Below are 26561 nucleotides of genomic sequence, written 5' to 3'. Positions count from 1 at the left end.
GGTTGAGTGGTTCACAGTTATAATAAGGGCAATTTTTTGGAATAGTGTACAGAGGTTACAAAATGGCAGGCCAGCAATCAATGGTTTTGAGCTTACAAAGGTATGGTAAGAATTCAGCAGCAGATGTGCTGAGTTAAAGCAAAGCCATGTTTAAAATGTGGACATGAGCAACCACAGTGATGGTATTGATACGTGGTCAGAAGCTGACAATGGAGGCAAATGATACAAAGGAAGAAAACAGGTTCAGTCACTAATGCAATAATGGAAACTCTTGGCTTAAGTCAGCAGACAGTAGGTTTAACAGGCAATCATTTGGTATTGACACTGTAGACTAGGACTTCCAAATCTTTGGCAGTTCCCTTTAGTAGTTGCTTCTGACAGACCTGTTGACAGTAATGTATTTATGCACATTTTTAACAATTCTAAAGGGCAGCTTACCTCCCCAAAAAGGTATCTTAGCATCATATCCAATGAAGAATCTTACTCTTCCAAACATGTATGCTGGCTACCTAAATAAATTGCCAAAGTCTAGACCTGTTCTTCATAGGTCCATGCTACACTTGAGATTTCACACTCCCCAGCTACCAAAATCCCACTTGCAGCAAAAAAAAATCTAAGCCTATCTTTTCACCTCTGGGAGCTGCATTTAAAATTGTTTCTGAGATTAAACATAACCTTGCTTGTAAGTTGGCAAAAATGTGTAATGTTTCATAATGCAGTACTTTACAACAAATTGCCAGTCATAATAAAACAATATACAGAAATAGCTTGTTCCTAGTGTATGCAGCTGCTTTATTCCAAGGTGTATAGCGTATAATGAAGTAGGAACAGGTTCTGGTTCTATGGACTGGAGCACATAAATTAAGTTGCCACTCATGCATCATTGAGGCAATGCTACATACTTGCAAGAGCCAATAAACTGAGGCCCAATCTTCAATTCAGGTGGCCTAAAATTAAAAAGATATTATGTAACATTTCAGAGAGAGGTATTCTACTGTTCATTGGCTGACATTTAGTCTTCAAATAGACATCTACAATAGGTATTCTATTTGTTTCCATAGATGTTCATTGTGGTTTGCAAAAATGTGCCTGAAAAGATCTGTGGCAGCCTGCCTGAAGTGCAACTGCCTTGTTTCTAATACAATTCTAATAAAATGAGCAGCCCAATTATCTGCAATCAACCTAGAAGTTCGATAATTATTACTTGTTCAGTTCAGAAACATTCACTGGTTCTTTTCACAAATACTACCTGACTTCCAAAAATGTTTCTATTATATAAGCTATTCCTTGTGGTTGCTCATCATCCAAATTAATATTTTCCTCTGCTCAGAGAGCAACTTACTCAGCACTGAACTAAGAATGAACTCTGATATCTTTTGGCATATACAGTTCAGTACAAAACCACATGGTTCCTATAACCAATGAGCAATTAAATATCTTAAAAATGATATTTAATAACTGATAATTCACCTTGAAAACTTAATTAAAAAGCAGAGCACAGGGATTAAAGTCTTAGGCGATGAAAATAGTGAAGAGTCCAGTCAATTGTAAGCTTGGAGCATTTATTACCACTGATAACCTATTGCTATAATATGAATTGAGTCAGCAATGCAGAACTTCTGCACTAGAGTTTGCTGTTTAATATGTTGACAAATCCACAAATGCCATTACTGATGGATACGGCACTACAATGCTGTAAAAAGATCGAGAGTCCATTACTTTTATTCTGAAATACTGGAACCCACCCTCATTTTCAGTCAAACAAGACTGATCCGAAGCAAAAGAATGACAAAAGTTGAGACTCAAACTGAGCATTTCATATTTGAAAACAAACCATGCACTGAAATAGTGACATACATTACAATTCTTAAAAAAAAATCAATTAGATCCATGATTTGTTCTTCTCTGCATATTTCTATCTTTACAGTAAAAAAATTCCATTTATTCACAGTTTACCACATTTTTGTTTAAATCACCATTAGAAAACAATTTTTCTTGACCTGTACCAAGTTATCAACTTCATATATTGGTTACAACATAATTCATTTTGTCAAAACCAAAACATATTATAAATGCTTTCCCACTCTGATTAACCAAAACAATTCTCATGCTCACCCAGACATTCTTATAAAATGCACACACTTTCTTTAATACACTGAAAGAGGATACACACAATCAGAAGACTAGAGGGGAATCTGTAAACTTTTGGAGCCACTCCAATCTCCCATACTCTCACCCAGTTAAGCTTTTTTTTCCGGTTACATTAGCAAAACTATGTAATTTAATAAGGCTGCAACCACCAGTTACAAAATGCAGAGTTTAACTAGTCAAGCTTTCAAGAAAGAAAGAGCATTGTACTGAAACACAATTTTAGATTGTGCTACTGTTCTTTAGGAGAAAAATGCTTGCATGTGGCTATGGTTATATTTCTATACCTGAAGCAAGGTTAACTGTTATTTGAAACAATGTTGTCACATTTACATAAAAATGCTCTATTTGGATTATGCTGCATCTCTTCAGTTGCTGGCTTTGTTTACTCAGTGTTGTGAAACAAACTATAGAAAGTGCAAGGTTGATGTCTTGCATCTTATCAACAAGGTCACACGAATCACCATGAGTTAAGCTGTTGTATCTTTAGATCAGAGTGCAACATTGTTGTCAATTGCTATATTTAATATTAATATTAAATACTTTGCAAATGACACGAGATGATAAATGCCAACTAATGCACTTGAACATTATTGAATAAATGCTTAAATTATCACTGAGCTATCTGCAAAATCTATAAATAACAATACTTCATCCTAGCGATACTGATATGCAACTCAAAATGCTTTCTCCAGACACTAACTTTCAGAGGACAAAATCTATCAAATGGTGCTAATTCGCAATTAAAGTGGACAAGTTACAAACATTACAACTAGCCGGTGTTAGCTTTCACTAAAACCCCAGTTACAACATCAAATGATGAATAGTCATAATCAATTCAGCTAAAGATGAAACAGCTATCATTGGTAGTATTTGGACATTTAGGAGGTGAACACTATAAACCCATAAACAGTATGTGTAGAGTTAGACTTGCCTAAAAGTAGAACAGATAATGCTGATTTGAAACAATAAAAATGGCCAAGGTGTATCTAGCAGTCCATGAGCCACTTTAGAAAGCACATGTTAACACTGCTGGGTAGGACAAGCTACACTGTATAATTAATAGGTTAATAGTGTTTACTGCTACATAACAAATTTCCATGTGCTGATGCAAATGTATATCTACTTGTTCAAGTGCCTTATATATTGTATTTCACAAATAAATCTAACCTTGAATATTTTAATTACAAGGTATATGATAATTTTTAGAACAGAGCATTTTAATGATCCTGATCTGGCAGTTCCACATAGCTTTAGTGCATAGCTTCTTCTGCTTTTGCTACCTGCTTAAAGAGAAAGCTGTATAAATTTCATTTCCGTTGAACATGTTGGAAGGCCTGCAGTTCAAGCTTGTACCAGTCAGGAGCTTCTGGACCGCCCTTGCCTGCAGAATAGTGATCGTATCCATAAGCAACTGTAAGTTCTTCATCTTTCTGTACTGCCTGGATGGTACGGATACTCTTAATATGTCCAAACCGAGGATGAATAAACCTTGACAGAAGAAGTTACAATGATATACCAAAAAGTAATTTTTAAAACATGGTTGAATTCAAGTGTACTGTAAGTTAAACCATAAGTTCTCTTTCCAGGTCAACAGCATTAAAAGGAAAATAAGAATCAGATGTTGTTTTCACAGTATCAGAACTGCAGTATCAATGCCAAATGCCAGGAAGATACATAAGCAACATCTGTCAACTAAATGTACACTACTCAAGTGAGAATTAAACAGATTTAAGTGAATGTATTGAGGCTTTTAATTTTGAGTGGTCATCAATTTTTCTTGGTTCTTTTCAAGGGAAAAGGACCTCTTTTGTTTGTTATATACATAAATATACATAAAAATACAGTGTGTCCTCTTTAATGCAAGGAGTGTCAGAAATAAGAGTGATGAACTTTGAGCATGGATTAGTATTTGAACTATGATGTTGTGGCCATAATGGAGACATGGGTTTCACAGGGACAGAAACGGTTGCTAGATGTTCCTGGGTTTAGAACATTTAAAAAGAACAGGGAGGGGGAAAAACACGAGAGGGGTTGTAGTGTTGCTAATCAGTGCGTTACAGCTACAGAAATGAAGGTTGTCAAGGAAGGTCTGTCTACTGAGTCTGTATGGGTGGAAGCTAGGAACAGCAAGGGAGCAGCTACCTCATTGGAGGTTTTCTACAGACCCCCTAATAGCAGTAGGGAGATCGAAGAACTCACAAGCTAGCAGATTTTGGAAAAATGCAGATGTTGTTATGGGTGATTTTAACTTTCCCAATACTGACTGGAACCTCCTTAGTTCAGATGGTTTGGAAAGAGCTATTTTTGTCAGGTGTGTTCAGGTGAATTTCTTTACTCAGTATGTAGACAGGCCGATGAGGGAGAGGCCATTTTGGATTTGGTGCTCAGCAAAAAGCTAGGACAGGTGTCAGATCTCGCAGTTGGAGAATACTTTGGTGACAGTGACCACAACTGCCTCACACTTACCATAGCTATGGGGAAGGAAAGGAGCAGTTACCATGAGAAGATATTTAATTGGGTAAAAGAAAATTATGAGACCATCAGACAGGAATTGGAAAATACAAAGTGGGAGAAATTGTTCCACAGAAAGGGCACAATAGACGTGTGGAAACAGTTGTTGCGAGTGATGCATAAATTTGTTCCTCTGAGACAGGCAAGAAGGGGTAAGAATAAGGAGCCTTGGATGATGAGAACAGAGGAGCTTCTCCTTAAAAGGAAGGAGGCAGCTTATGCAAGGTGGAGGAAGCAAAGATCTAGCACAGCTTTAGAGGATTACAGGCTTACAAGAAAAGAGCTCAAAACGGACTGAGGAGAGCCATGAGGGGAACGAAAAAGGCCTGGCAAGAAGAATTAGGGAGAACCCAAAGGTATTTTACTCACACGTGAGGAATAAGAGAATGATCAGGGAGAAGGTAAAGTCGGTCAGGGATAGCATAGGGAACTTTTGAGTGAAGTCTGAGCAGATAGGGGAAGCCCTAAATGAGTACTTTGTTTTGGTTTTCAGTAAGGAAAGGGGCCTTGTTGTGAATTAGAACTTTGAGGAGCTGGGAAACAGGGTTAAACCGATCGAGATTCAGGAAGTTGATGTGCTGGAACTTTGGCAAACATTGAGATTGATAAGTCCCCAGAACCAGACCAAAATTTATCCTAGGTTGCTCTGGGAAGTGAGACAGGAGGTTGCGAAGCCACTGACAAAGATCTTTGCTTTCTCACTCTCCACAGGAGTCGTACCAGTGGATTGGAGGGAGGCGAATGTTGTTCCTCTTTTCAAGGTGGGTAATTACAGACCAGTCAGTCTTAAATCTGTGGCCAGCAAGGTTTTGGAAAGAATTGAGGGATAGGATTTATGACTATTTGGAAAAGCATAGCATGATTAAAAGCAGTCAGCATGGCTTTGTGGGGGTCAGGTCATGCCTCAAATCTTATTGAGTTCTTTGAGGTGATGAGACAGGTTGAAGAAGGTTAGATAGTGGATGTGGTGTATATTGACTTCAGTAAGGCATTTGATAAGGTTCCCAATGGTAGACTCATTCATAAAGTCAGGAGGTATGGGATACAGGGAGATTCGGCTTTCTGGATTCAGAACTGGTTGGCTGACAGAAGGCAGAGAGTGGTTGTAGATGCAAAGTATTCTGCCTGGAGGTCAGTGATAAGTGTTGGGTTAGGTTATTTTATTTTAGATTAGGATTAATCCTCGACAATACATAGTGGGCCAAAGGGCTTGTTCTGTGCTGTACTTTTCTATGTTCTATAAATGATATAAATTTTAAAAAATGGGGGGAATGTTAAGCAAGCTTACAGAAGACATCAAGATTGGTGGGGTGGTTAACAACGAAGATAGGCAGAGCAGTGGCAGATCTGCTTAACCCTGATAAGGGCAAGGTGATGTACCATGGAAAAAGAAACAAGATGAAGGAGTATTTAATGAAAGATGGGACGCTGGGTAGCCTAAGAAGGATAATCAAATAATTATTTACAGGATTAGTTAAGGCAGTATATGGGATGCTTGCTTTGATAGTCGTGCATAGAGTATAAAGATCAAGCAGGTCATGTTGGAGTTGTACAGAGTGTTGGTTAGGCCACAGCTGCAGTACTGTGCGCATTTCTGGTCACCTCACTACAGGATGTGATACAGAGGAGGTTCACAAGGGGTGGAACAATTGAGCTGTAAGGAGAGACTAGACAGGCTTGGGTTGTTCTTTAGAGCAAAAAAGACTGGGGGGGGGCGTGTTTGAAGTGTAGAAGAGTACAAGAGGTATGGATAGGATCAGTAGGGAGCAGCTGTTCCCCTTGGTTGGGTGGTCAATCACAAAGAGCCACAGTTTAGGGTTAAGTGGCACGAGATTCAGAGTGGATTTAAGAAAAAAACCTTCTCACTCAGCCTGTAATGGGCATGTAGAATGCACTGCCTACAAAGGTAGCGGAGGCCAGAAACCTTAACCTTTTTAAAAAAAAACTATTTGGTTGAGCATTTGAAACAAATTAACATTCTAGGGTATAGGACATAGTCTTTAGAATTAGTACACTTTGTGGTAGTTATGTTGATGTATACTCATCAATGCACTGTATAAATCTACGACTGGCAGAAACTTACATTCTACTCATTACGAAGTTCTGTTTTAAAAACACACAAAAGCAGCAGAGCTTCATTATTTTCTGATGATGTCAAGACCTTTTAATTTATTTTGTGCTCCCACCTTCTCTAGAGCCCAAAGATTCCCCTAAATCTGTAAACAATCATTCACGTTTTGAAGGTAATTAGTGAAACGGAGAACATCATTCTGGTACTCTACACCCTACACAAGAAAGGGAGACATTTCTGTGGTACTGGCTCTTAGCATGGAATAGCCACTGGGGTTGCATTGCAAATTTGACAATGTCAGCCCAAGGTCTAATCCAGTGAAGCTTGTCACCAGATCCTGGGAGGTATTAACCTCCGCACAATCCACATAGGTCTGCAGACAGACCTTGGGAAGACAAGGAGTGGGGCGCAAAGTCCCGGGCCAGCAGCACATCTGTGGAGCCAAGAGAAGACAAAACTAAACCTTCCATACATTTGTGTGTGTGTTTATTAACAGTCTCCTTAATGGACTATTGGTAAGGCCAAAGGCATTAAATGACTAGAGGGAGGATGCATGGCTCCAGTCAATGATCAATTTGAATAGAATATCCTACACCACCATTAGGACCCTTATCTGAATTACCAGGTTACCCAGGGCTTATTTCAGGTATGCTCTGCCCAGCTAGAAGTTAGGAAAGATCACGTTCAAGAGATTTTGATCTTGCACTCCAACCTCAATTTTTCACCCAAGAATAGAGGACAGATTTCTAAAAATCTGAACTTGTGGTCTTTGGCAAAATGCAAAGTTTAGTGAGAGAATTTTGTTGACAAGAAGATGACATTTTCATTACCTACATGTCAGCACTGGCCATCTCAGCCAAGAAGAACAAAAAAATACAATCAACTTCCTCAGCATGGATGGTTGGACCAAAGGGTCTGTTTCCATGCTGTACATCTCTAGGACTCTGATTACGACATTCAAAAGTACCAACCATAACAAAGAAAAAACACTTACGTAACATAACTGCAATTGGGAGTAAAGGAGTGATTTGCTTTGTGCCCCAGGGAGGCACAATAATGTTCTGTACTGTTGTAAGGCTCAGGAACATCTAGCACAGTATCGCCGTCCAAGGATATAGTGCTCCCATTGAGCGACCAATCTCTAGCATCTACCTGGAAAGAAAATATAAGATTTTCTTACAAACAAACTGACTTATCTGCAGTCTTTCTGACCAATAAATTTTACTTTGATTAGAAACTCTGGAATTGTGATGCTCACCTCTTCATGCGTTAATCGTATTCCATTGTAGAAAGCCATGACGGTGTCAGGTCCGGCTGCTACTTTTGCAAACAAACCTTCCCCAGCATGTGGAATAAGAGATTCAGTAACATACACCCTAATTCAGGAGAAATAACAAAACAACATTTATGCATGTCCTTAGATCAAATATGCAATCACTGCAATATACTTAAAAGTAGAACTAAGCATTTGCTTTTTCCAATGAAAAATAATGAGCTTGTTGATCTTGACCAGCTTATTTTTACAAAAATATAGGAAATATAACTAACTTTGCTGGAGTCCCTGCCTTTGCAACCAACAATATCTCGAACGGTCGTAGAAAAGGGAGAATTCTGACAAAAGTACAGCCACACTATCTCATCTTAAAACTGCACTATTAGGACCTCTTCCTTTGACAAAATACTGTTCAGCAAGATGTACAGAACATCCACTTCCCCTGACTTCAGTCGCCCAAAGTTATGTTTACCAACGGATTTGATGAAAATAACACTTTCTCCCCAGTTCATGATATCCACTTTCTATTTTTGTCTGATTTACAGCATCCACTTTTCTTTTGGCTTTTATTGAGGATTTTATAGATTGGTGTCATAATACATCAGGTCAACAATGATGTTAGGTGCTGCATTTGTTTCGCTGCTCATGAGTGCAGTTATGGTGTCATAACAGACAATCACCCCTTCAACACGATCACAGAAAGTGAGTCACCACGATTGTGACCACAATAATTCAACATCAACTGATCATTTCTCATTTTACCTCAACTTTGCTTATTCTTTCAATTCAGAACACAGTCGACATTCCATAACTTGTATCTTTGCCAAAATAATGGGAATGTGATATTCTTCTCCCAACTACCTTAATAGTTGAAAGTCCTGAAGTTATGGAATAATAATTAACAAATTAATCCATTATTTCTGAACCATGAAATGTTACTGAAAGTGGCAGTGTGTCATGGACCCTTCTCACTGGACCTGAAATGTTAACTCTGATTTCTCTTCACAGACGCTGCTAGATCTGCTGAGCTTTTCCAGCAATTTCCAATTCTTCTTCATATGGGTTCAGTACGGTTTCAGGTTGGGCTTTTTTTGTTTTTAAAAACATTACCTGGCCTTTAAGCATCACTTGAGTGAAGACAGAAAAATCGGTCAGGGATCATTTCTGATCAGTAAATGATCTGTCCAATTTTCCATCCACTGAAATGAAGGAAAGTTCGACAAGTACCAAAAGAGGTGTGCAATCCTCCCTGCCTGATATTGCTTTTTGCGTTCTGCCCAGGAAATGCTAAATGTCCTGGCAAAGACAAAGATCTACCTCAATCACTTCACAAAATAAAGATCAGCTCATGGTGACAGATCAAAAGAGAGATTGAAGAAATTTTCTTTGCAGAATGCACTCAAATTCATAAATTTACATCACATTTAACAATTATTCCTGCTTCATGCAAGACAGTTTTGAAAAACTTTTTTAAACCAATTGTTACAATTTGTAAATATATTAAAGTATTAAGTACTTATTAAAATTTAAACCATAATTAACCATCCAACAAGAAAGTGGTTGTTATTCCAGATCATTGATCAAAACGTTGGAGTAAAACTGATTTATCACTAAACTTCAGCCAAGAATTTGAACATATTTAGGAAGAAACTGATCGAGTTTCACATTAAGCACAATGTAAAATTGAACTGGAGTGAAGCTAACCCATTACTTGCAGTATAGGAATAGTCATTTTTAAAACTTACAACTCAAAGATGATCAAAAAAAGAAATTTGAACAAAAACTGAACTATGATAGAAAACTTATACAACAGTCTGAGAAAATCTAATTCTGAAATAAAAACAAAAAGTGCTGAAAATGTACCGGAGTGTCTATTACATCTGAAAAGAAAAATACTAGTTAATCTTGGGTGAAGATCTGGCTCTCCCTTTACAGATGCTAATGTGCATTTCCAATGTTTGGAAATACTGTATAGTATATCTGTATCTTGTTGTGCTCATCGTCTAGAATTAGACGACGATGGGCAATTTCAGATACTGACATCCTGACCTTCAGGGACACCTTAAGAGGCATCAGTCCCAATATTAAGGTTGGCTTTTTGTTCAGACATTTGGGGTGGCTGTTTACAACAGGTAATAGACTTCATTGTACTACTCCATGTGCTAAGGAAGGGATAAATGCCTAGATAGGGTATCTTAAGAAACCCGGCCTGCTCTCAGCAAGGGAAATATCAGACCTGGTCCGTTCAGGTTTTCCAGGCATGGACACATTCTAGCAAGTGGCCAATGATTAAAAGACAAGTTTCATTTTAAGCTTGCAGAGCCAGGAAAACCACACACATTTCCAAGTATTTGCAAGAAACGCTGGTCTGGTATCAGTCTATTGTCCATTTTGCTCTTTTATGGCTGAGTTTGAACCACAGCTAGATAGGCACTGATCTTTATAAAATGACTGAACTGCAAGTGCTGATACTATGGTCAAGAGTGACTCACTCAAAGTTAATGAGACTCAATTTCAAGCTCGTCTTGCAACCCCCACCTCCTGGTTGGTATGCACGTTCTAGTTCAAGATCAAAAATGAATCTACAGTACTTCCTTTGCTGTTCTTTAATCTTTGAATACATTATATTTCCTTTTTCACAACCAGAACAGTTATTTCATATTGACAACAGTCACTGACAAGATAGATAATTTTGTTTTCTTCAACAATCAGTAATTTCAATATTTAAAAATGAAAAAGCCAGCTTATGGAGGGAATAAATTTAAACAACCTTTCATTTTCATAAGGATCAGGCAGGAGGCAATTTGTAGAAATGCAAAATGAGCTGGACTTGTCGAAAGTGTAAAGTGGACCTGTTGTGAAGAAAGGAGGATATTAGGTTTAACAGTTTCAGACTTTCAGGCAATATTTCTTGAATTTTCCATAGGAATCTTTTAAAAATAATTATTAGCTTTAAATATACATCTTAAACAGAACAATACCCATCCTCAGAATCAACAAAACCAGTTGTCTCCTTATTGTTGAAAGATGAACAGAATTATTTTGAGCATAATCATTCTTCAGCATTTAATTTTGAATAAAATCAACTGAAGTTGTTAATGGAGCAGAAGTATATTCCACTATATTCAGAGTAACATGGCAAACTATGAATATATAAAGTACTCAGTAAGAAAGGTCGTCAACAATCACACTCTGGCTAAATCTCATTCAAAACTCGGATGTCCATATCCTATTACACAGTTGTTCATTTCACCCTTTACCTGCAGACCCACGTCAGCTCCTGGTTCAACAATACCTTGATTTGCAAACTGTTTATGGTCTCACCTTGCCAAACTATAACCTCCTCCGGCAGGTTATCTTCAGGTATCAGTATGCCACTACTACTAGCTGCTCTACTATTTTCCATTGACCGTTTAGCGGTGTAATCCCATACTTTGTACTATTTCTTTAATCCTACCTACTTTCCTTTAAAGACACTTCTTACAACCTGTTCTTTAAGTTTTTGGTCACCAATCCTGTGTTACATATTGTTTGAGGATATTCTTGGTTAAATATCCCTTGTGCTTTACAAGTTAAAGATGCTCTACAGTTACATTTTGTTCTTATTAAAGTTACAGCTTTTCAATTCAGGAGAGTTTATACACTGCTTCCTACACCAATGCAGCAAATATGTAGTAAACTCTAAATGGGAAATGAAAATAAATCCAAGTGAGGGATACCTACTTGCATTTAAGGTAAGGTAATTGTTCACAATCTTTCATACTGGGCAGTAGTATGTTCAGAGCTTGCCATTTTACTTTGAATACGATGTAACATACCTCTGTGCCACTAACAACTTGAATTGATTTAATCCAAAATTTAACTGAAGGAGGATTATACTTAAAATAATTTTGTTCAATCTTTCATGTGAGATAAACTCTACGAGTAAAATATCAAAAGATTTAAAAATGATCCAAACAGGAATTATATAGATTGAAATGATTCCCTGCAGCTTGTACAAACAGAAATCTCCCCACAATCCTATTGTACAAATTATCAAGATTAAAAAAGGAGAGTCAGAATGGCTAGGATTCTTGGTCTTCTGCGTCATAATGTGGAGTTGGGGTGGGCAAAGTTAAAAATCACAACGCCAGGTTATAGTCCAACAGGTTTATTTGGAATACATGCTTTCACAGCGCTGCTCTTTCGTCAGCTAGCTAGTGGAGCAGGATCATAGGACAGAAAATTTACAGCAAAATGGAATGATACAAAGGAGACCACTGTACTGACACTTAGAGTTATAAATGAGTTCCTTCCTTTTCTGCTGCTCTGAAAATTATTTTCCTTTCAAGTCTTTTTTCTCTTTTTAAATAAAAAAGACACTGAATCTGGTTTCACCACTCTTTCTGTCAATGCATTCCAGATCGTAACAAATCACTGCACATTAAGAAAAGAAATTCCTCATGTCACCTCTGGTTCTTTTGCAAATCGCCTTAAATCTAAATCCTCCAAGCTTTCTGTCACTGGGAATGGTTTCTCTGTATGCAGTCTATCAAAAATGTTGCATGATTTTGAAGTCTCTTGAAACAACCCAATTTCTCTAGTCTCACGACAAATGAAATACTGTGTCTCTGGCATATTTAACTAAATCTCATCTGCATCCCTTCCAAGGCTTCTTAAATACTATTAAAATGAGGTGGCCAGAATCAAAATATAATAATAAGTCAAACTGAGGCCTAACCATTATCCTATAAATGTTCAGCATGATTTATTTGCACTGTACTCTATGCCTGTAATTCTAAAGGCTGGCTCTCATATGCTGTTTTAAAAATAGAATTCTCAGTTTCTCCTGACACCTTTAAAACATTGTGTGACAGTGCTGCAGCTTTAAGAAGTATATTTTGTCCTTACGGTAACAAACCGCTTGTGAGGCCTTGGGTTGGTTCTTAAAAAGTTGGAACACTAGAAACAGCCAGGAAAGGTGTGGTCAACTCTCTCTGACCAGATTATCTAGTTTTTAGTTCTTTACTTTTTAAGATTCAGCACCTGATGTTGGAGTCTCAAAAGGGTTAGAAACTGCAGTAGGTGTCACCTGGCTGCTACTCTTGAGTTTTTGCTTGATCTCTTTTCTCTGGGAGATACATGGAATAGAGCAGAGAGAATCTGTTTCTGAATTTGTCTTTTTTGCCCAGGGTGTGTTTATGGGATGACACTTTAGTTAATAATAGTTACTGTATCTATTGGAAAACTTCCTTCTTCTGTTGTATTTTAACACTATAGTGTTTGAATAAATTACATTTGCTTAATGTTGACTAGTTTGACCTATCGAATTGCATCTGGAACACAGCACTTATATTTGCCTTTAAATTAAGAAAAAGTTAGGGTTTGGTTATCTTCTTAAAAGTATTTTGAGGGGGGTCTGGTCTATAAAACTTTGTACACCAACACAAAGGTCTTGTTTTTGTAGATGCTGGTGAAATGATGGTACTCACCATTGGCCTTGAAGATAGTTACCAAAGATTTAGCAATCTCCGGATTTCCCTTTGGCTACTGTTATTTCAAATGGACAGCAAGTCAAGGAATCTCCAGAGAGTCCTGCACATCATGTTATCATGCAGGGTAAGTAACCAATCTAACTGGTCTTCTCACAGACACCAACCCAGGAAACACAATGCATGGATTATCAACAGTTTATGTGAAGTTTGTCCTCATCTCAGTTTTTACCGTAGTCCCACAGGAATGCCTCAATTATTTTAAGTATTTTCTGTATACAGCATGTCCAGGAAAGTATGAACTAATTACCATAACATTATCACTAAGATATGCAATGTCATGTCCATTAGTAAATACTGAATTACAGGAACTAACTGAATTTCTATGTCATCACCTATGAATTGATTAGGTGCATCTGTTAGTGGCCCAGTCACTACCCTAAATCTTTCTTTTGTTATTTAGGCATTTGTAAATTACTTAGTTATTACTTATATTTGTTCAATTTTGTAGTTCATCTTTGCCTTCCTAATTCCCTTGTATTAAATGGAGATGAGAAAACCATAGGCTATGATCATTCTCAACAGAGGAGAAATCATCAACACCCTTCCTACCAAATCCTAAACTCAAATCCACTCACTCCATTTCATTGCACAACTCTCTACTAGACCCATTTGGTTACCAGCAGAAGAGACATAGACTGATTTATTCCTCTCTCTTCCATACATTCTTAACACCCTACATAAAGCACTTATAATAAAAATACTGCAGAGATTGGAAAGCAATAAGAATTGACAAGAGTGTGGTGCCAGACAAGCACAGCAGATCAAGCAGCATCCGAGGAGCAGGAAAATCGACACTTCGGGCAAAAGCCCTTCATCAGGAAGATGAAACATTGATTTTCCGGCTCCATACACAGCATGGTGGTTCAGTGGTTAGCACTGCTGCTTCACAGTGCCAGGGATTTGATTCCACCCTTAGGTGACTGTGTGGAATTTGTACATACTCCCCATGTCTGCGTGGGTTTCCACCCACTGTCCAAAGATGTGCAGGTTAGGTGGATTGGTCATGCTAAAACTTGCTCCGTGTTGTCCAGGAATATGCAGGTTCAGTGGATTAGCCATAGGCAATGCAGGGTTACAGGTATAGGGTAGAGGGATGCTTTTCAGACTGCTCCACACCGCAGCGTTACTACAATAAAAAAAACATGTAAAATACTGCAGATGCAAAAAATCTGAAATTAAATCAAAAAGTCCTGGATATACAGTGCAGCTCAGGGCGTCTCTATGGAGACGGAAACAGAGTTAATGCCACTGGTTGAAAGATTCTAGTGAAAAGTCAATTGGATATGTTAACTCCGTTTCTCTCCATAGGTGCCATCCAGGGAATTAAATACTACTTACACCTTAACATACTTCACATTCAAAATTTTCAAATACTTCTAAGTTTAGAATATGACACTTGTTGGCTTGATCACTATCCACCATTTTAACCTGAGCAAAACATTCAGAATTTTCTAAAAATATAAGAAGGTGATTGAAAACGAAGGTGTGCATTATGAGATGAAACAGTGTAATGATAAAATCATGATTTCTTACCATCTGGTACCAGCTCAAACTGGGGTTTCCCCTCGGATACACACTTCAGAGTTGCCAGATGTCCTTCAATAAGTTCCCCATCAACAAATTTCCCAAGCAAGGCTATTTTTCCCTCAGGATATACATAAGCTATTTTATCACCAGTCATTTCCCCATCTTCATTCACCTCTCCTACAAGGCAGCCTCCATCCTGTCAAATAAAGATAATACGTCACTTTGTTCATTTCACACAATGTTCACATCTTGCATTTTCGTTCAAAAGTCCTGGAAATATAGGCAGAGATTTTTCTCAGACCTGCTCTCACTTTGTCACCAAAGAGACAAGGACCATATCCCTACAAAAATGGGGTTTCTGCAATGCTGTAACAGTTACAGCAACAAAATAGAAGTTGTTCTGAGGCAATTTCTGAACACAGTAGTAAGCACCACACACTTTGATTGTGGCAATGAAAACTCAAATACAAGGTAACTTCTTATATAATAAACCTAACCTTTGTTTTGCCAGCTTTCTCCATCTTCACCATGTGTCAGCTGTGGTTCAACTGGCTGCACATGAGCCTCTGAATCACAAAGTTGGGGCAATGCCCAAATAAAGTTTCTCCCCCCAGAGCCTACCATACCTTTCTGAATATGATGGACACCTAAAATTAGTCTTGAAGCTAGAGTGAATAATACACATGGTAACAAAATAGGTGGTTTTGCAGCCAGGGTATAAACTCATGAAACTTTGTAAACTTCATTCCCCCCACCGTGACTCCAGTTTAATGCCTGAAGATTGATTCAACCCCATTTTGTGGGCCATGGTGGTGGGAGGAAGAGGTGGTGTTGGGAATGTGTTGCAGGGGTGATGTTAGATAAGGGCCAATGGTTTTGTCCACAGCTTTTGAAAGACTTGGATGGCAGCTAAAAATTATGCAAGCACACAAAGCGCCTCCATGAATTATAATGATACCCACAGAAGCCCCTGGTCAGCCCATGTGCAAGCTGAACTGAATGGCAAACAAGAGTACCAAAAAACTGTCCCATTGATGAACAGTTTGTGGAAGAGAAAAAGTTGCACTCCAGCCAGATTCTTTGCTTCACAAACATCACTGGCTCACCGCTCGCAGCCGCAAGGGATTGTCCTGCAACCGCAAGTGAGTCAGAGGGTGAAAACCTCTGTTTATGAAGAATTGCACATGAAGTAGTGTCACGTGCGATTTTCAAACAATCCATAAATGTGAGAGCCCACCATTAAACAAAAAGATGGAAACAGGCCCTCCAGGTACTGGCTTTAAATTTACATAGCCATACTTCAATTCAATATAATTTATTTTGCCTGATTACTCTATTTGATAGTAGTGAGCAGAAAATATACTTTAATACGTTTCTTTCTAGTCTAGATATAGCTGAATTATCATTTCAACACAGTATATTCTGCCAAGAATTTTTTTTTTTGGTTTCTTGTTTTTAAAATTGTCTTATCAATGCAAACGTGTTCAATGCTCATCCTTGATTGGGTTTGCTCATTATCTTGGTCATTAAAGGGTCACTTTGACCATAGCTTTACAAAAGTTTGGGTGCACGTTGTATAGGGCAATAAAATAAAGTTAACATTTTATTCATGGAAGTACAAGTGGATGTTATATTCAGGAAATTAAATAGGTGTACTGAGCCCAATTAAAGCACCAAACAGCTGACCTTGCCGAGATCAGATAATTTTCCAGAGGCTGGGATAGAAAAAGATCCTTAGTGTGCAAGTTAACCACGATTTTCAGAGCCTTTCTCCAGTTAACTGAAGCTTACCGCAAAGTACATCCAGCAAACACCCCATCGAACATTATCCCTGTATTGACCCCTGAAGGTCAACTGTCCCTCTGAATCATATTCCTCAGCTATGCCATTCAGTTCTCCATCAATGTAGGTACCATGGAGGGTACTGCCATCCTCATAGGTGTACACAGCTTGTCCTTGTAAAGCATCGTCAATGCAGTTCCCTTCCAGAGTGCTAAATAATAAAAATGGATACATGATGTTACACATTTTACCCCCCCGAAGTCACTTAGTTGGTTTTGCCTACAAGCAAAATTGAAAGATTCCCATCAAATATTTATTCAGGTTATGAGTAATTTTGTTGGGAGATTTTCACATTTCAAAACGATCAAACGATGTACTGCACTGGTTGGACTTCTGTTTGTGTATACAACTTTTTTTTTGAAAGCAAAACTAGATTATGTCCAATTAAACAGGAACTCAGTTAATTAGTGGGCAGGTAAACATACAAACAAAAATAATGATTCATCAACAGGAAGTGAAACAGTTTAATCCTAATGAAGTAGCTGTATCAGTCTAAGTTGCAGAATGGATCTGATCTCCAATCCAAGGGAATGACTGGTGCAATAAATTTCATTTTGAAATAAAAAGTGTTTTTCTAACTTCAAATTCTCTCTTACCACTTAATTTTCAGTGAAGTTATAATATCAAAGGCAAGATTGTTCAATGAACATGGAATATGTGGTAATGACTTATCTGCAAAACCAGCAGTAATGCAATTTTCTCCCCACCTAAATATTAAATGTGGGGATTTTACCAGCACCACCTCAAAAGATAAACATTCAACATTAATGAATGCACAGCTCCAGTTTGATTTTGTGCTAGCTTTATTGATGGCAGAGATCCACCAAGACTGACTGACTGACCTTTTCCTCCAAGCAGCTGGACAACATGTTGCAACAAAATGCTGCTCATCCCATGGAGGCTGCTGCCTTGATTAGGCCTTCACAGGGAAAGGAAACAGAGACACTTTCCAATTGGCAGAAGGGTAATTTGCAACTATTTCTAGCCCCTGACCTATCTCAGTAGCTGGTAAAGTTAATAAGGTCAAGTAAATGAGACACCACATCACTGGCCTCTAGCAGTACTCTGTTTCTTTGCCACTTAAAATCATTTAATTTCTTCTTCCAATAAACAGTATGTGCACTTCCCAGTGGATTTTTGTACTCTACTTGCATTCGAGCACAGAATGTCACAATTACTGGGGCCAGAAGGAAGGCAAAAAGCTTTAAAGTATTTACAGAATTATTTACTTCTCACTTTCATTCCAGGAACACTCTTGACCAGTCATCACAACCTCTATATAAACCTATAAGCGATTAACCTTTTTGATAAAACAACCAACAGTAATAGCTGAACAGCAAAATTTCACATTTCAGGACTTTTACTGGAACAAACAGGTAAAGACTAAAATCAATAAATTGGTCAAACACTAATTAACAGACAACTGATTTCAAACAAAGAAAAGTTAAGTTTTGCACTAAGATAATTGAATTGAGACTTAGGAAATATTCACTCTATACCATGCTTCTGACAATTATACAGAAATTTAAAATTAGTCTCAAAGACACTTCCAGCTTTCCAGCAAAAGGTTCACCTCTACCAATCATTGGCAGGTCAAAGTTTCCACAGTCCTTTGACAATCTTACTTTTGAGCAGAAACTGGACCCTTCAAAATTATCCTGCTTACTCAAGCAGTTCTGGGTTTCTCTACAGCCACACAGTTTTTATTCAGTTTTATGAGCACTTGTCTAATGTGCTAGAACTGCCATTCAAAACTCTGGGTTTACTCTCAAATTTCTCCCTATGTCAATCTCAGATCTTGTAGAAATTGGGTGACATTCAGCAGTCCTCTCTTCACAACTTTGTTTTGCTTTAAGTTAAACAGACATTTCAAACCCAAGTGTCGTGCAAAGTTCAGCATTCACAACATTCTATGGTCACGTTAACAATTCGTCCTCAGACCAGCTTTCAAAAGGTATGCTGGGAATGTGTTTGTAGTTGCAGGATGTGCTGCCACTTTGGCAAAATAATATCCACACAAAGAAGTGGAGGCTACAAGAACAGCCTGAAATCCATTACACGGGGCACTATAGCTGATTAGAAATAAGGCAATCCTCATACTTGTAAGTTATTCCATAATTTCACAAAAATATTCATGGAATTCTGTGTTCTGACCATTAAACCTACACAATGTAGAGAAACTTGTCATTCAGCGCCAAGAATTTTCTTGCCTCCTCCCTAAAAGAGAAGTTTCACAATGAATACCTCAGTACTTTGTTCAGTGTACCAATTCCTTATGTTTGGGTTCAGAATGCAAGGCTAATGTAGCAAAGAAAGCATTACACTGTACCTTTGAATTTTAGGAATCTTTAATCAACCTATTGTTTGAACATGTTGAGACATTTCCAGCACAGGTGAGACTTGAACCCGGATCTTCTGGCCCAGAGGCAGAATAACTACCACTGTGCCACAAGAGCCCTTAGCTTCTTACAAACTGACCCTTGATGGGAAGTATAAGCAGAAATTCACAGATTTTTATCCCTGCCAATGTAAAAGAGTACTTCAAAAATGAAGCAAGGTTAGTCTGCTGCCAATGGTTTTATACATTTATCCCTTGGTATTTTGCAAATTGCAAAATGTCCCCTTCCATCATATTTTAGGAGGGGAAGCTGAGCACATGACAACACTAAGCTTTGTAGCCCATCAAAACCACACCAGTGCTGAGTTAGCTAAACTCACCCAATGCTAATTAACAGAGAAGCCCTACGCCAGAGTGGGTCAAGGTAAGCTGGCTAAGGTTCTTACACCTGTTCACAGACCCCTGCTGCAAGTAAGTGCATACGTGACCATCAGGTGTGAACAGGAGTAGTTTCAAATGTTGACAGGTTTCACAGTCAAATAATATAATAGCCTGTAATTACATAACAACATCACAGCAGAAATAGTCAGAGGAACAATGTCCTACTTCCAGCTTTTGTTTTCCATAAACAAAAAGGAATAAAAGACTAAATACATTCTCCAAGTGAGGATCACTGACAAAATTTCACCAAATGAAATACCATTCCCAATGACACAACCAGCAGGGTGCGCCACTCCCACTCTCTTTTCTCATTTCCACACAATTACCACTAAACTTTGAAATGTGCACTGAACTCCTATTTGATTGGGTGACCCCACTACACTACACTACACACACTCTCTTACATACTCTCATACTCATGCAGACCCTCTCTGACATATACACACACACACCACACACCCCACACTCACATCCAAGCACCCACCCTCTCTCAGGTTTATATGCCATCACACCCACACATCACTAAGCTTGTGCACACTCACTCACTCATGCACACACATACAAATCTATGAGGTGAATTTGTACTGGAGATACATTCTATTTTGCTCAAAAAATTGCATAATCCGCAAGCAGTCAATACATGTAATACTTTGTAAATTCCACTTTGGAAATAGAACCAGTCTGACTCAAGACCGGAATACAGCTAGACTCTAACCTCACATCTTTAATGCACTGAGCTGAGATGTCACCTTTTGTTGTAAAACCTTATGTTATCGAGAAGGTGACTTGGAAGGAGTTCTGCAATTTACATATTAATAAACCAAAACATTCAAAAAAAAAGAGGAAAGACTTAACAACAATCCGGTTTGTTCAATATATCATTTCAGTGGCATGATACTGTAATCTCTTGCTATAAATTCTGTGTCTTATGGTCTTGTGCTCCACAATCACCTAATGAAGGAGCAGCAATATTAAAGCTAGTGCTTCCAAATAAACCTGTTGGGCTTTAACTTGGTGTTGTGATTTTTACTACATAATTCTACCACTTCAAACTTTAACCCCTTCATGAAACTCCCCCTACATATGCACACAGGTGGAGGGAGGAAAAAAAACTGAAAAATAATTCAATGGCTTTTGTCCACAGGGTTTAACAGAGATGGTCCTTTTGTTAGCCAGAACCCTTTGCTGTCTCTCAGTCTGTTTTCTCTTGGCTCTCTTCAGCTCCTCAGAGACAGCACTGGCAAGTGGCTAACAAACATTAATGTCTCTGTCTAAACCAATAGGTGGCTTTAAGTATTTACTACTTCAAAGAGACAAACTATCTCCCTTTCCAGAGGTCCAAAATCTTCTGGCAATATCATTCACACCTACATGTTGTTCAGCTTTCAGAATCTAACCACAGTTATTGGCAGGCAGACTGCATTGGTCATAACTCCACAAACCAATCAACTACTTGTTGCTGACCAGATTTCAGTTTGAACATGGTGCCAGCCCATCTACAACCAGCATCCCCCATTTCTTGTGACAAGAGACACTAAAACCCATGGTAACCACTGCAAAAGCTCAAGCACAAAAGGCCACACTCTTAGACCCCTCTTGCCATATTAGACCAAGAGACTAGAAACTGTAAAATACCTTGCGCTATAACCAAAGCATGGTTTGACATTAAAATGCAAATACAAGTTTTTAGTACAGGTTATATTTACACGTGTAGGGAAATCTTTCATGTATTGTATTGAAAGAAGCTGATTATTAGATTTCATGCGACATCCAAAGATGAATTATGTAATGTACTCTTACAAAGTCATAAGAATATTTTTAAGAAGTAAAAGAACAATTTAAAAAATGTCATTACCTCAGTACAATTAGTAGGAGCTGTTTTATAAAATTAGCTGCCATATTTCCTACGTTACAACAGTGAATAAACTTCAATTGTGATTGCTGTAAATCATTTTGGGATATAAAAAGTCTTTGTATGTGTGTGTCTCATTTCCTTAACTTATCAAATTTCATATCGCTTAGACAATTCACTTCCATATTTTTACTAAGTTATCTGCTGAGCCTATTGGATTTTCCACCAGACAAGTTTGCTTGCACCATATTTTACACTCTGACAATTGATTTGGTCCTATTTAACTCATCATTAATACATTTCAGTTCTAAGAAAGGGTGTACACCTTTAATGTCAGCTGACATTTTTTTTCAATTAATGCTATCTGATTTGTTGTTGCTTTCAGTGTCATTTTGTTTCATATTTTCAGCAATTACATTATTTAGCTTTTAATTCAAAAGACTTTCATTGTCTGTTATGCTCCCAATTTCCAAATCATATCTGCCTCTGAGTTGAATATCCATTTCTCAAAAAGTATCGAAGTGTCTTCCTGTGAGTTTTAAATTCCAAACAAAATCAGAAATTGCGAGATAACTCAGCAGGTCTAGCAGTTTCATCTGTGGAGAAAACGTAGAGCGTAATATTTCAGGGCCAGGGACCCTTCTTCTGAAATGTTAGCTCTACTATCTCTCCACAAATGCTGCCCGACATGCTGAGTTATCCCAGCAATTTGTGGTTCTTTGTGATTTCTAGTATCTTTGATTTCCTTTACCTTAAAATTCCTTCCGGCTCTGGTTGTAAAGACCCAAGAATAGCATAATACACAAAGATATTTTTAAGTACAAGGACCAGAGGATTGATACAAGATCACACCACAAATACTTTCCTACTTAGCAATGTTGCAAGTCAGCTAGTGTATTTATTTCTGTCTTACATGTGAATAAACAAATGAAATACCTGGAGAAAAAAAGTTATTGTGGTTCTCTTTCTAATTTGGAATGGGATATTATGGAAATAGTGCATCTGAAAACTCATGATCCCAGTTATCAGACTGATTGTGGATATATGCTTCTTTGTTCCCCAACTCCAATTACAACTGTTCTAACTGGAACACCAGGAGCTATTAACAACACAAGGGAAACTGACGCAATTGAATTTGTTGCAAATTTTACATCACACATTATTTTACTTCTAATTTACATGGTCAGTCATTTCACGTCCTACTCTTCAACTATGACGCCACTAAATTAATTACTTCATCAGTCCTGCCCACAAAAGCAGGTGGTAAGTAGTTCCCTTTACTCCTCCTCCTCCTTTCTTTCTTTCCAAACTTTCTTTTAAAGAAAGCTTGTTTGCTCTCAATTTTTATTTGTAAGGAAATAAAATTATAAGAAACTGCCCTTCTTTCTCTGTAATTACTTCATTCTGCCTGTCTCACTTTCTCAAATAAATGTCTACTACTCTTATCTCAGTTTGAATCAGTTTCACAGGTATAATTGCTTAGCACAGACTTTTTTAAAAACTTAACATCTCACAGAAGAGATAATTGACATTAGTGTTCAGTTTTTTTTAGCATTTTATGCTCATTGTGTTTTTAGATCACAGAACTAAGAGTGCAATTAGCATGTATTTTCCCTCATCTCATAACCATACCTCCTATACATTTGATTCCTTCAAATGAAAAACCTTTGGAAATGGGTTATTTTGCCACAGATCAAAGGAGGCTTGCAGCTAAAGAAAAATATTTAATCAATGTGGCTAAGAAATTAGATACACTTCAAAAGCTCAAACTGCAGCACTGAATATTTTGAACCCAGTTACAATTTGAACTTTTGGAAAAGGCTGTGTCTTTTAAATGAACCTATTAGAAACTTAATGAAATATTTAATTTTGTTACTAGGATCTGGTATTCTTTAATTTTTTTTTACAAAACCTCAGAGATATGAAATGTTTGGTTCTTGAGAAAATTTTCAGATAGAGAAACTGGAGAAAAGATTTAGAATGACCTACAGGCATGTGAACACCAGAATACACAACCCTGAAGTTTATTCCATTATTATAATTCCCTAGCCATTATGTAGAAAGGAAAAATAGATACAAAAATCATAGCAAAATATAATGAGAGTGAAGTTTTCTTACAGTAAATGAGTACAAATATTATAGACACATATTAAATATGATTTCATTAGACCACTATTTCTTAGTTGGAGTCTTTGAACTTAATTTATTTGGAGAAATAAAATTTTGTATGTTTAAATTTTAGTTCCTTAGATCATATTTTTTCTCTCATGTACAGCAACTTTAAAGATTTACCTCCCCCTCCATCCAATAGTTCTATAAATATTTACTGAATTGACATCATTCTATACTTTTTCCTCTTTTTCTCCAAATACAAACAATGCATTTTGTACAAAAAAGTGCTTCACAGTTCAGCTGCATACACATTTGTGTATGAAGATAGTGTTTTCATGATACAAACAACTTCTGCTGGCAAGGCAGTACTGACACTGATAGAAAACATCCATCTCCCCCCCCCTTCCTTCTCCATTCTGAAAAGTAATTATGAAAATCTAAAAAAAAGGAAAACAGGAAATCTCCCTCCACAACAGGAAATATCTGTAATTTAATTTATATGAACTACACTCATAATGCCATCAAAAAGTGGGTGTCGAAACATAAGACCTTATTTTCAAACTGGGCAGTATTACAAAGGAGCAGTTTGTCGAGACATTCTGCCACAAGCATGCTGCCAAATATTTTTTATAAATCAACTGAAATTAAACATCCATATGAAATTTGAATCACCAACATTGATAGCGTCAATAAACTTCTGATTTATAGATTAAGTGCAACAGCAAATGGCTGAACAGGAGGGGACCACCTTTTTTCCCAGTAAACACATTTAATCACATTCCAAATGACAAACAACGAAAGAAATCCTAACTTAGATCAAGCAAAAAAACTCCTCTGATAGAGCAAATATCTAAATAACAAGTAATAAGCTTCAAATTGATGGACTTTTGATTTTTTTTTACCTGCCATCAAAAAAATAGAACTTCCCGCGACCATTCTTCTCACCATGCACAAAATGCCCTTCAAATCTGTCACTAGAGGAATAGGTAACTTTACAGAACCCATGTGGCTGGTTATCTTCATCCAGGGGACCTACAACAGGAACATTTTAAACTTACTGAACCTCAGCACAGACACACAAAAAGTAAATTGCATCATCTTAAATCCAAAGAAAAAAACAATGCAAATTACTGCAATATATGACCACTACACATCTGACTAAATATCACCAGGAATTCTGTCCACTTAAAAATCAAAAGGAAGGCATCAACTTAACAGTTTTTCTCATTGGTGCGAAATCCAGTTTGGAGGTGACTTTTTATGACTGGGTTATTTATTACGAGTGAAAACAACAGCTGAACATTCAGTGTCACGAAGGAGGAGAAATTGCTTCTTCGTTTCCTCTCTTGTGTATGGCATTAACAATTGGGAAAAGCTTTATTCCTGAATTCTTCTGAAATAACAATTGATACTGGGAATCGTGCAGCAAATTGGCAACATTGACAATGACCACCCTTAAAGACTTCGCTGTGATGTAAAGATTACATTGTTTAAAAAGGTATGGGACGAGGGAAGAGAAAAGTTTCCAGGCTTTCTGTCTCAGATTATAAATATGCAACAAATTATAAACACAGCCCCAGTCTCTGTTCCTCCGAGGGACTGTCTTGTACTGCCAGCATCACAATAATCCAGGTTACATAACTGTTAAAGTAGCACATTGTATTTTGAAGCGAATCGCACTTGTTTTGTTTTAAAAATAATCCATTCCATTTACCAAGAAAATCAGAATAGAATTTCGACGTCCTTGCAAAAACCAAATTATGGGCTTTATCTTGACGAATTAAATTTACATTTCGTCAACAATTCAAAACAAAATCTTGGGAGGAAAAACTTTTTCCAAAACATTTTTTTTAAAAAAAAAGCCAAGTATATTCACTGGCATGCAATTGATTTTCGACGCGCGGGTTAAAAGCAATAAATAAAAGGCATCTGTTTGAAGCCGCGCGGTTTGGGGCCGGGTATATCCGCACTGCACTGTCCCTCCCTTCTCCCCCCCCGGCTTGTTCCAGGAGGTAAGGCACCAAAGCCCTTGCTCTGGAACACTCCCAGCTCACCTTCCACCGTCTCCTCCACATTGTCGTCGTCACTGTCCATAATACCGCTGGCTTTGGCTGTAACTGAGGCTCCTTCCCACAAAGAGAGACTAGGTCCAACTCTGCCTTTGCTTAGACTGCGAGTTACCGCTGCGTAAACCGGAATCAGGCACTGACATCATTCCTCCCCCTCCCCAGCCCTAGCCCCAGCTCCAGCTCCTGCATTGATCGACAGCCTCAGTCTCTACCCACCCTCTCCACCGTCAGCAGCTGCTCCTCTCACTGACAGCCGCAGTCTCTCGCACTCCAATGCCCATCTGCCATGATTGACAGTTACAACCCCTCTCCCTCCTCAGAGAATTCAATCACACGCTGTAATGAAACTAAGAATCATCAATCACTCCACCACGCGCTTCTCTTCCCCCAACACCAACTTCTACATTTGGAGAGGCACTCGGAGGGACACTTGCACCAAAAGACGTAGTCCGTCAGATGCCAGGGAAGATGTGCTGGTATTGGAGGCAGTCCAGAGAAGGCTAAGACCACAAGCAGTAGGACCTGGAGCAGGTTGGCTATGCAATTCAATAGTCTCTCATTCCTCAAGACCACTTTCCTGCCCTTTCCCCATAATGCTTCTTTCCCATCTGATCTATCTCAGCCTTAAATATTCACAAGGATTCCCTATAGTTCTCTGTGGCAAGGAGTTCCAAAGATGCACGACCCTCCAAGTGAAGAAAATCCTCCTCATAGAATCATAAATTCATACAGAACCTTTGGTCCAACTCGTCCATGCCAACCAGGTTACCTGAACTGAACCACCTGCCTGTATTTGACCCATATCCCTCTAAACCTCTGTTATCCATGAACCTGTCCAAA

General features: G+C 38.0%; 2 protein-coding genes across 2 annotated transcripts in view; one reads left to right on the top strand and one right to left on the bottom strand.

Annotated features, from left to right (window-relative positions):
- Positions 1–26561, top strand: part of mgst2 (microsomal glutathione S-transferase 2) — a 122078-nt gene that overhangs the window by 5384 nt on the left and 90133 nt on the right. Inside the window, exons 2-3 of the mRNA XM_060851315.1 lie at positions 5374–5423; positions 13453–13604. Of these exons, the coding sequence (XP_060707298.1) occupies positions 5374–5423; positions 13453–13604 (202 nt within the window). The remainder of the gene's footprint in view (positions 1–5373; positions 5424–13452; positions 13605–26561) is intronic.
- setd7 (SET domain containing 7, histone lysine methyltransferase) lies at positions 1536–25870 on the bottom strand. Its single transcript, XM_060851314.1, has 8 exons — positions 25707–25870; positions 24555–24684; positions 16859–17060; positions 15074–15263; positions 10777–10858; positions 7992–8109; positions 7728–7885; positions 1536–3639 (listed from the first exon to the last, which is right to left on the bottom strand). The coding sequence occupies exons 1-8, from the start codon at positions 25744–25746 to the stop codon at positions 3459–3461; spliced, it is 1101 nt and encodes a 366-aa protein (XP_060707297.1). The 5' UTR covers positions 25747–25870; the 3' UTR covers positions 1536–3458.

Source organism: Hemiscyllium ocellatum, chromosome 36, assembly GCF_020745735.1.
Source record: "Hemiscyllium ocellatum isolate sHemOce1 chromosome 36, sHemOce1.pat.X.cur, whole genome shotgun sequence".
NCBI classification, from domain to species: Eukaryota; Metazoa; Chordata; class Chondrichthyes; order Orectolobiformes; family Hemiscylliidae; genus Hemiscyllium; species Hemiscyllium ocellatum.
The sequence above is the reverse complement of the archived record's forward strand: the minus strand, read 5'-3'. Positions and strand labels throughout refer to the sequence as shown.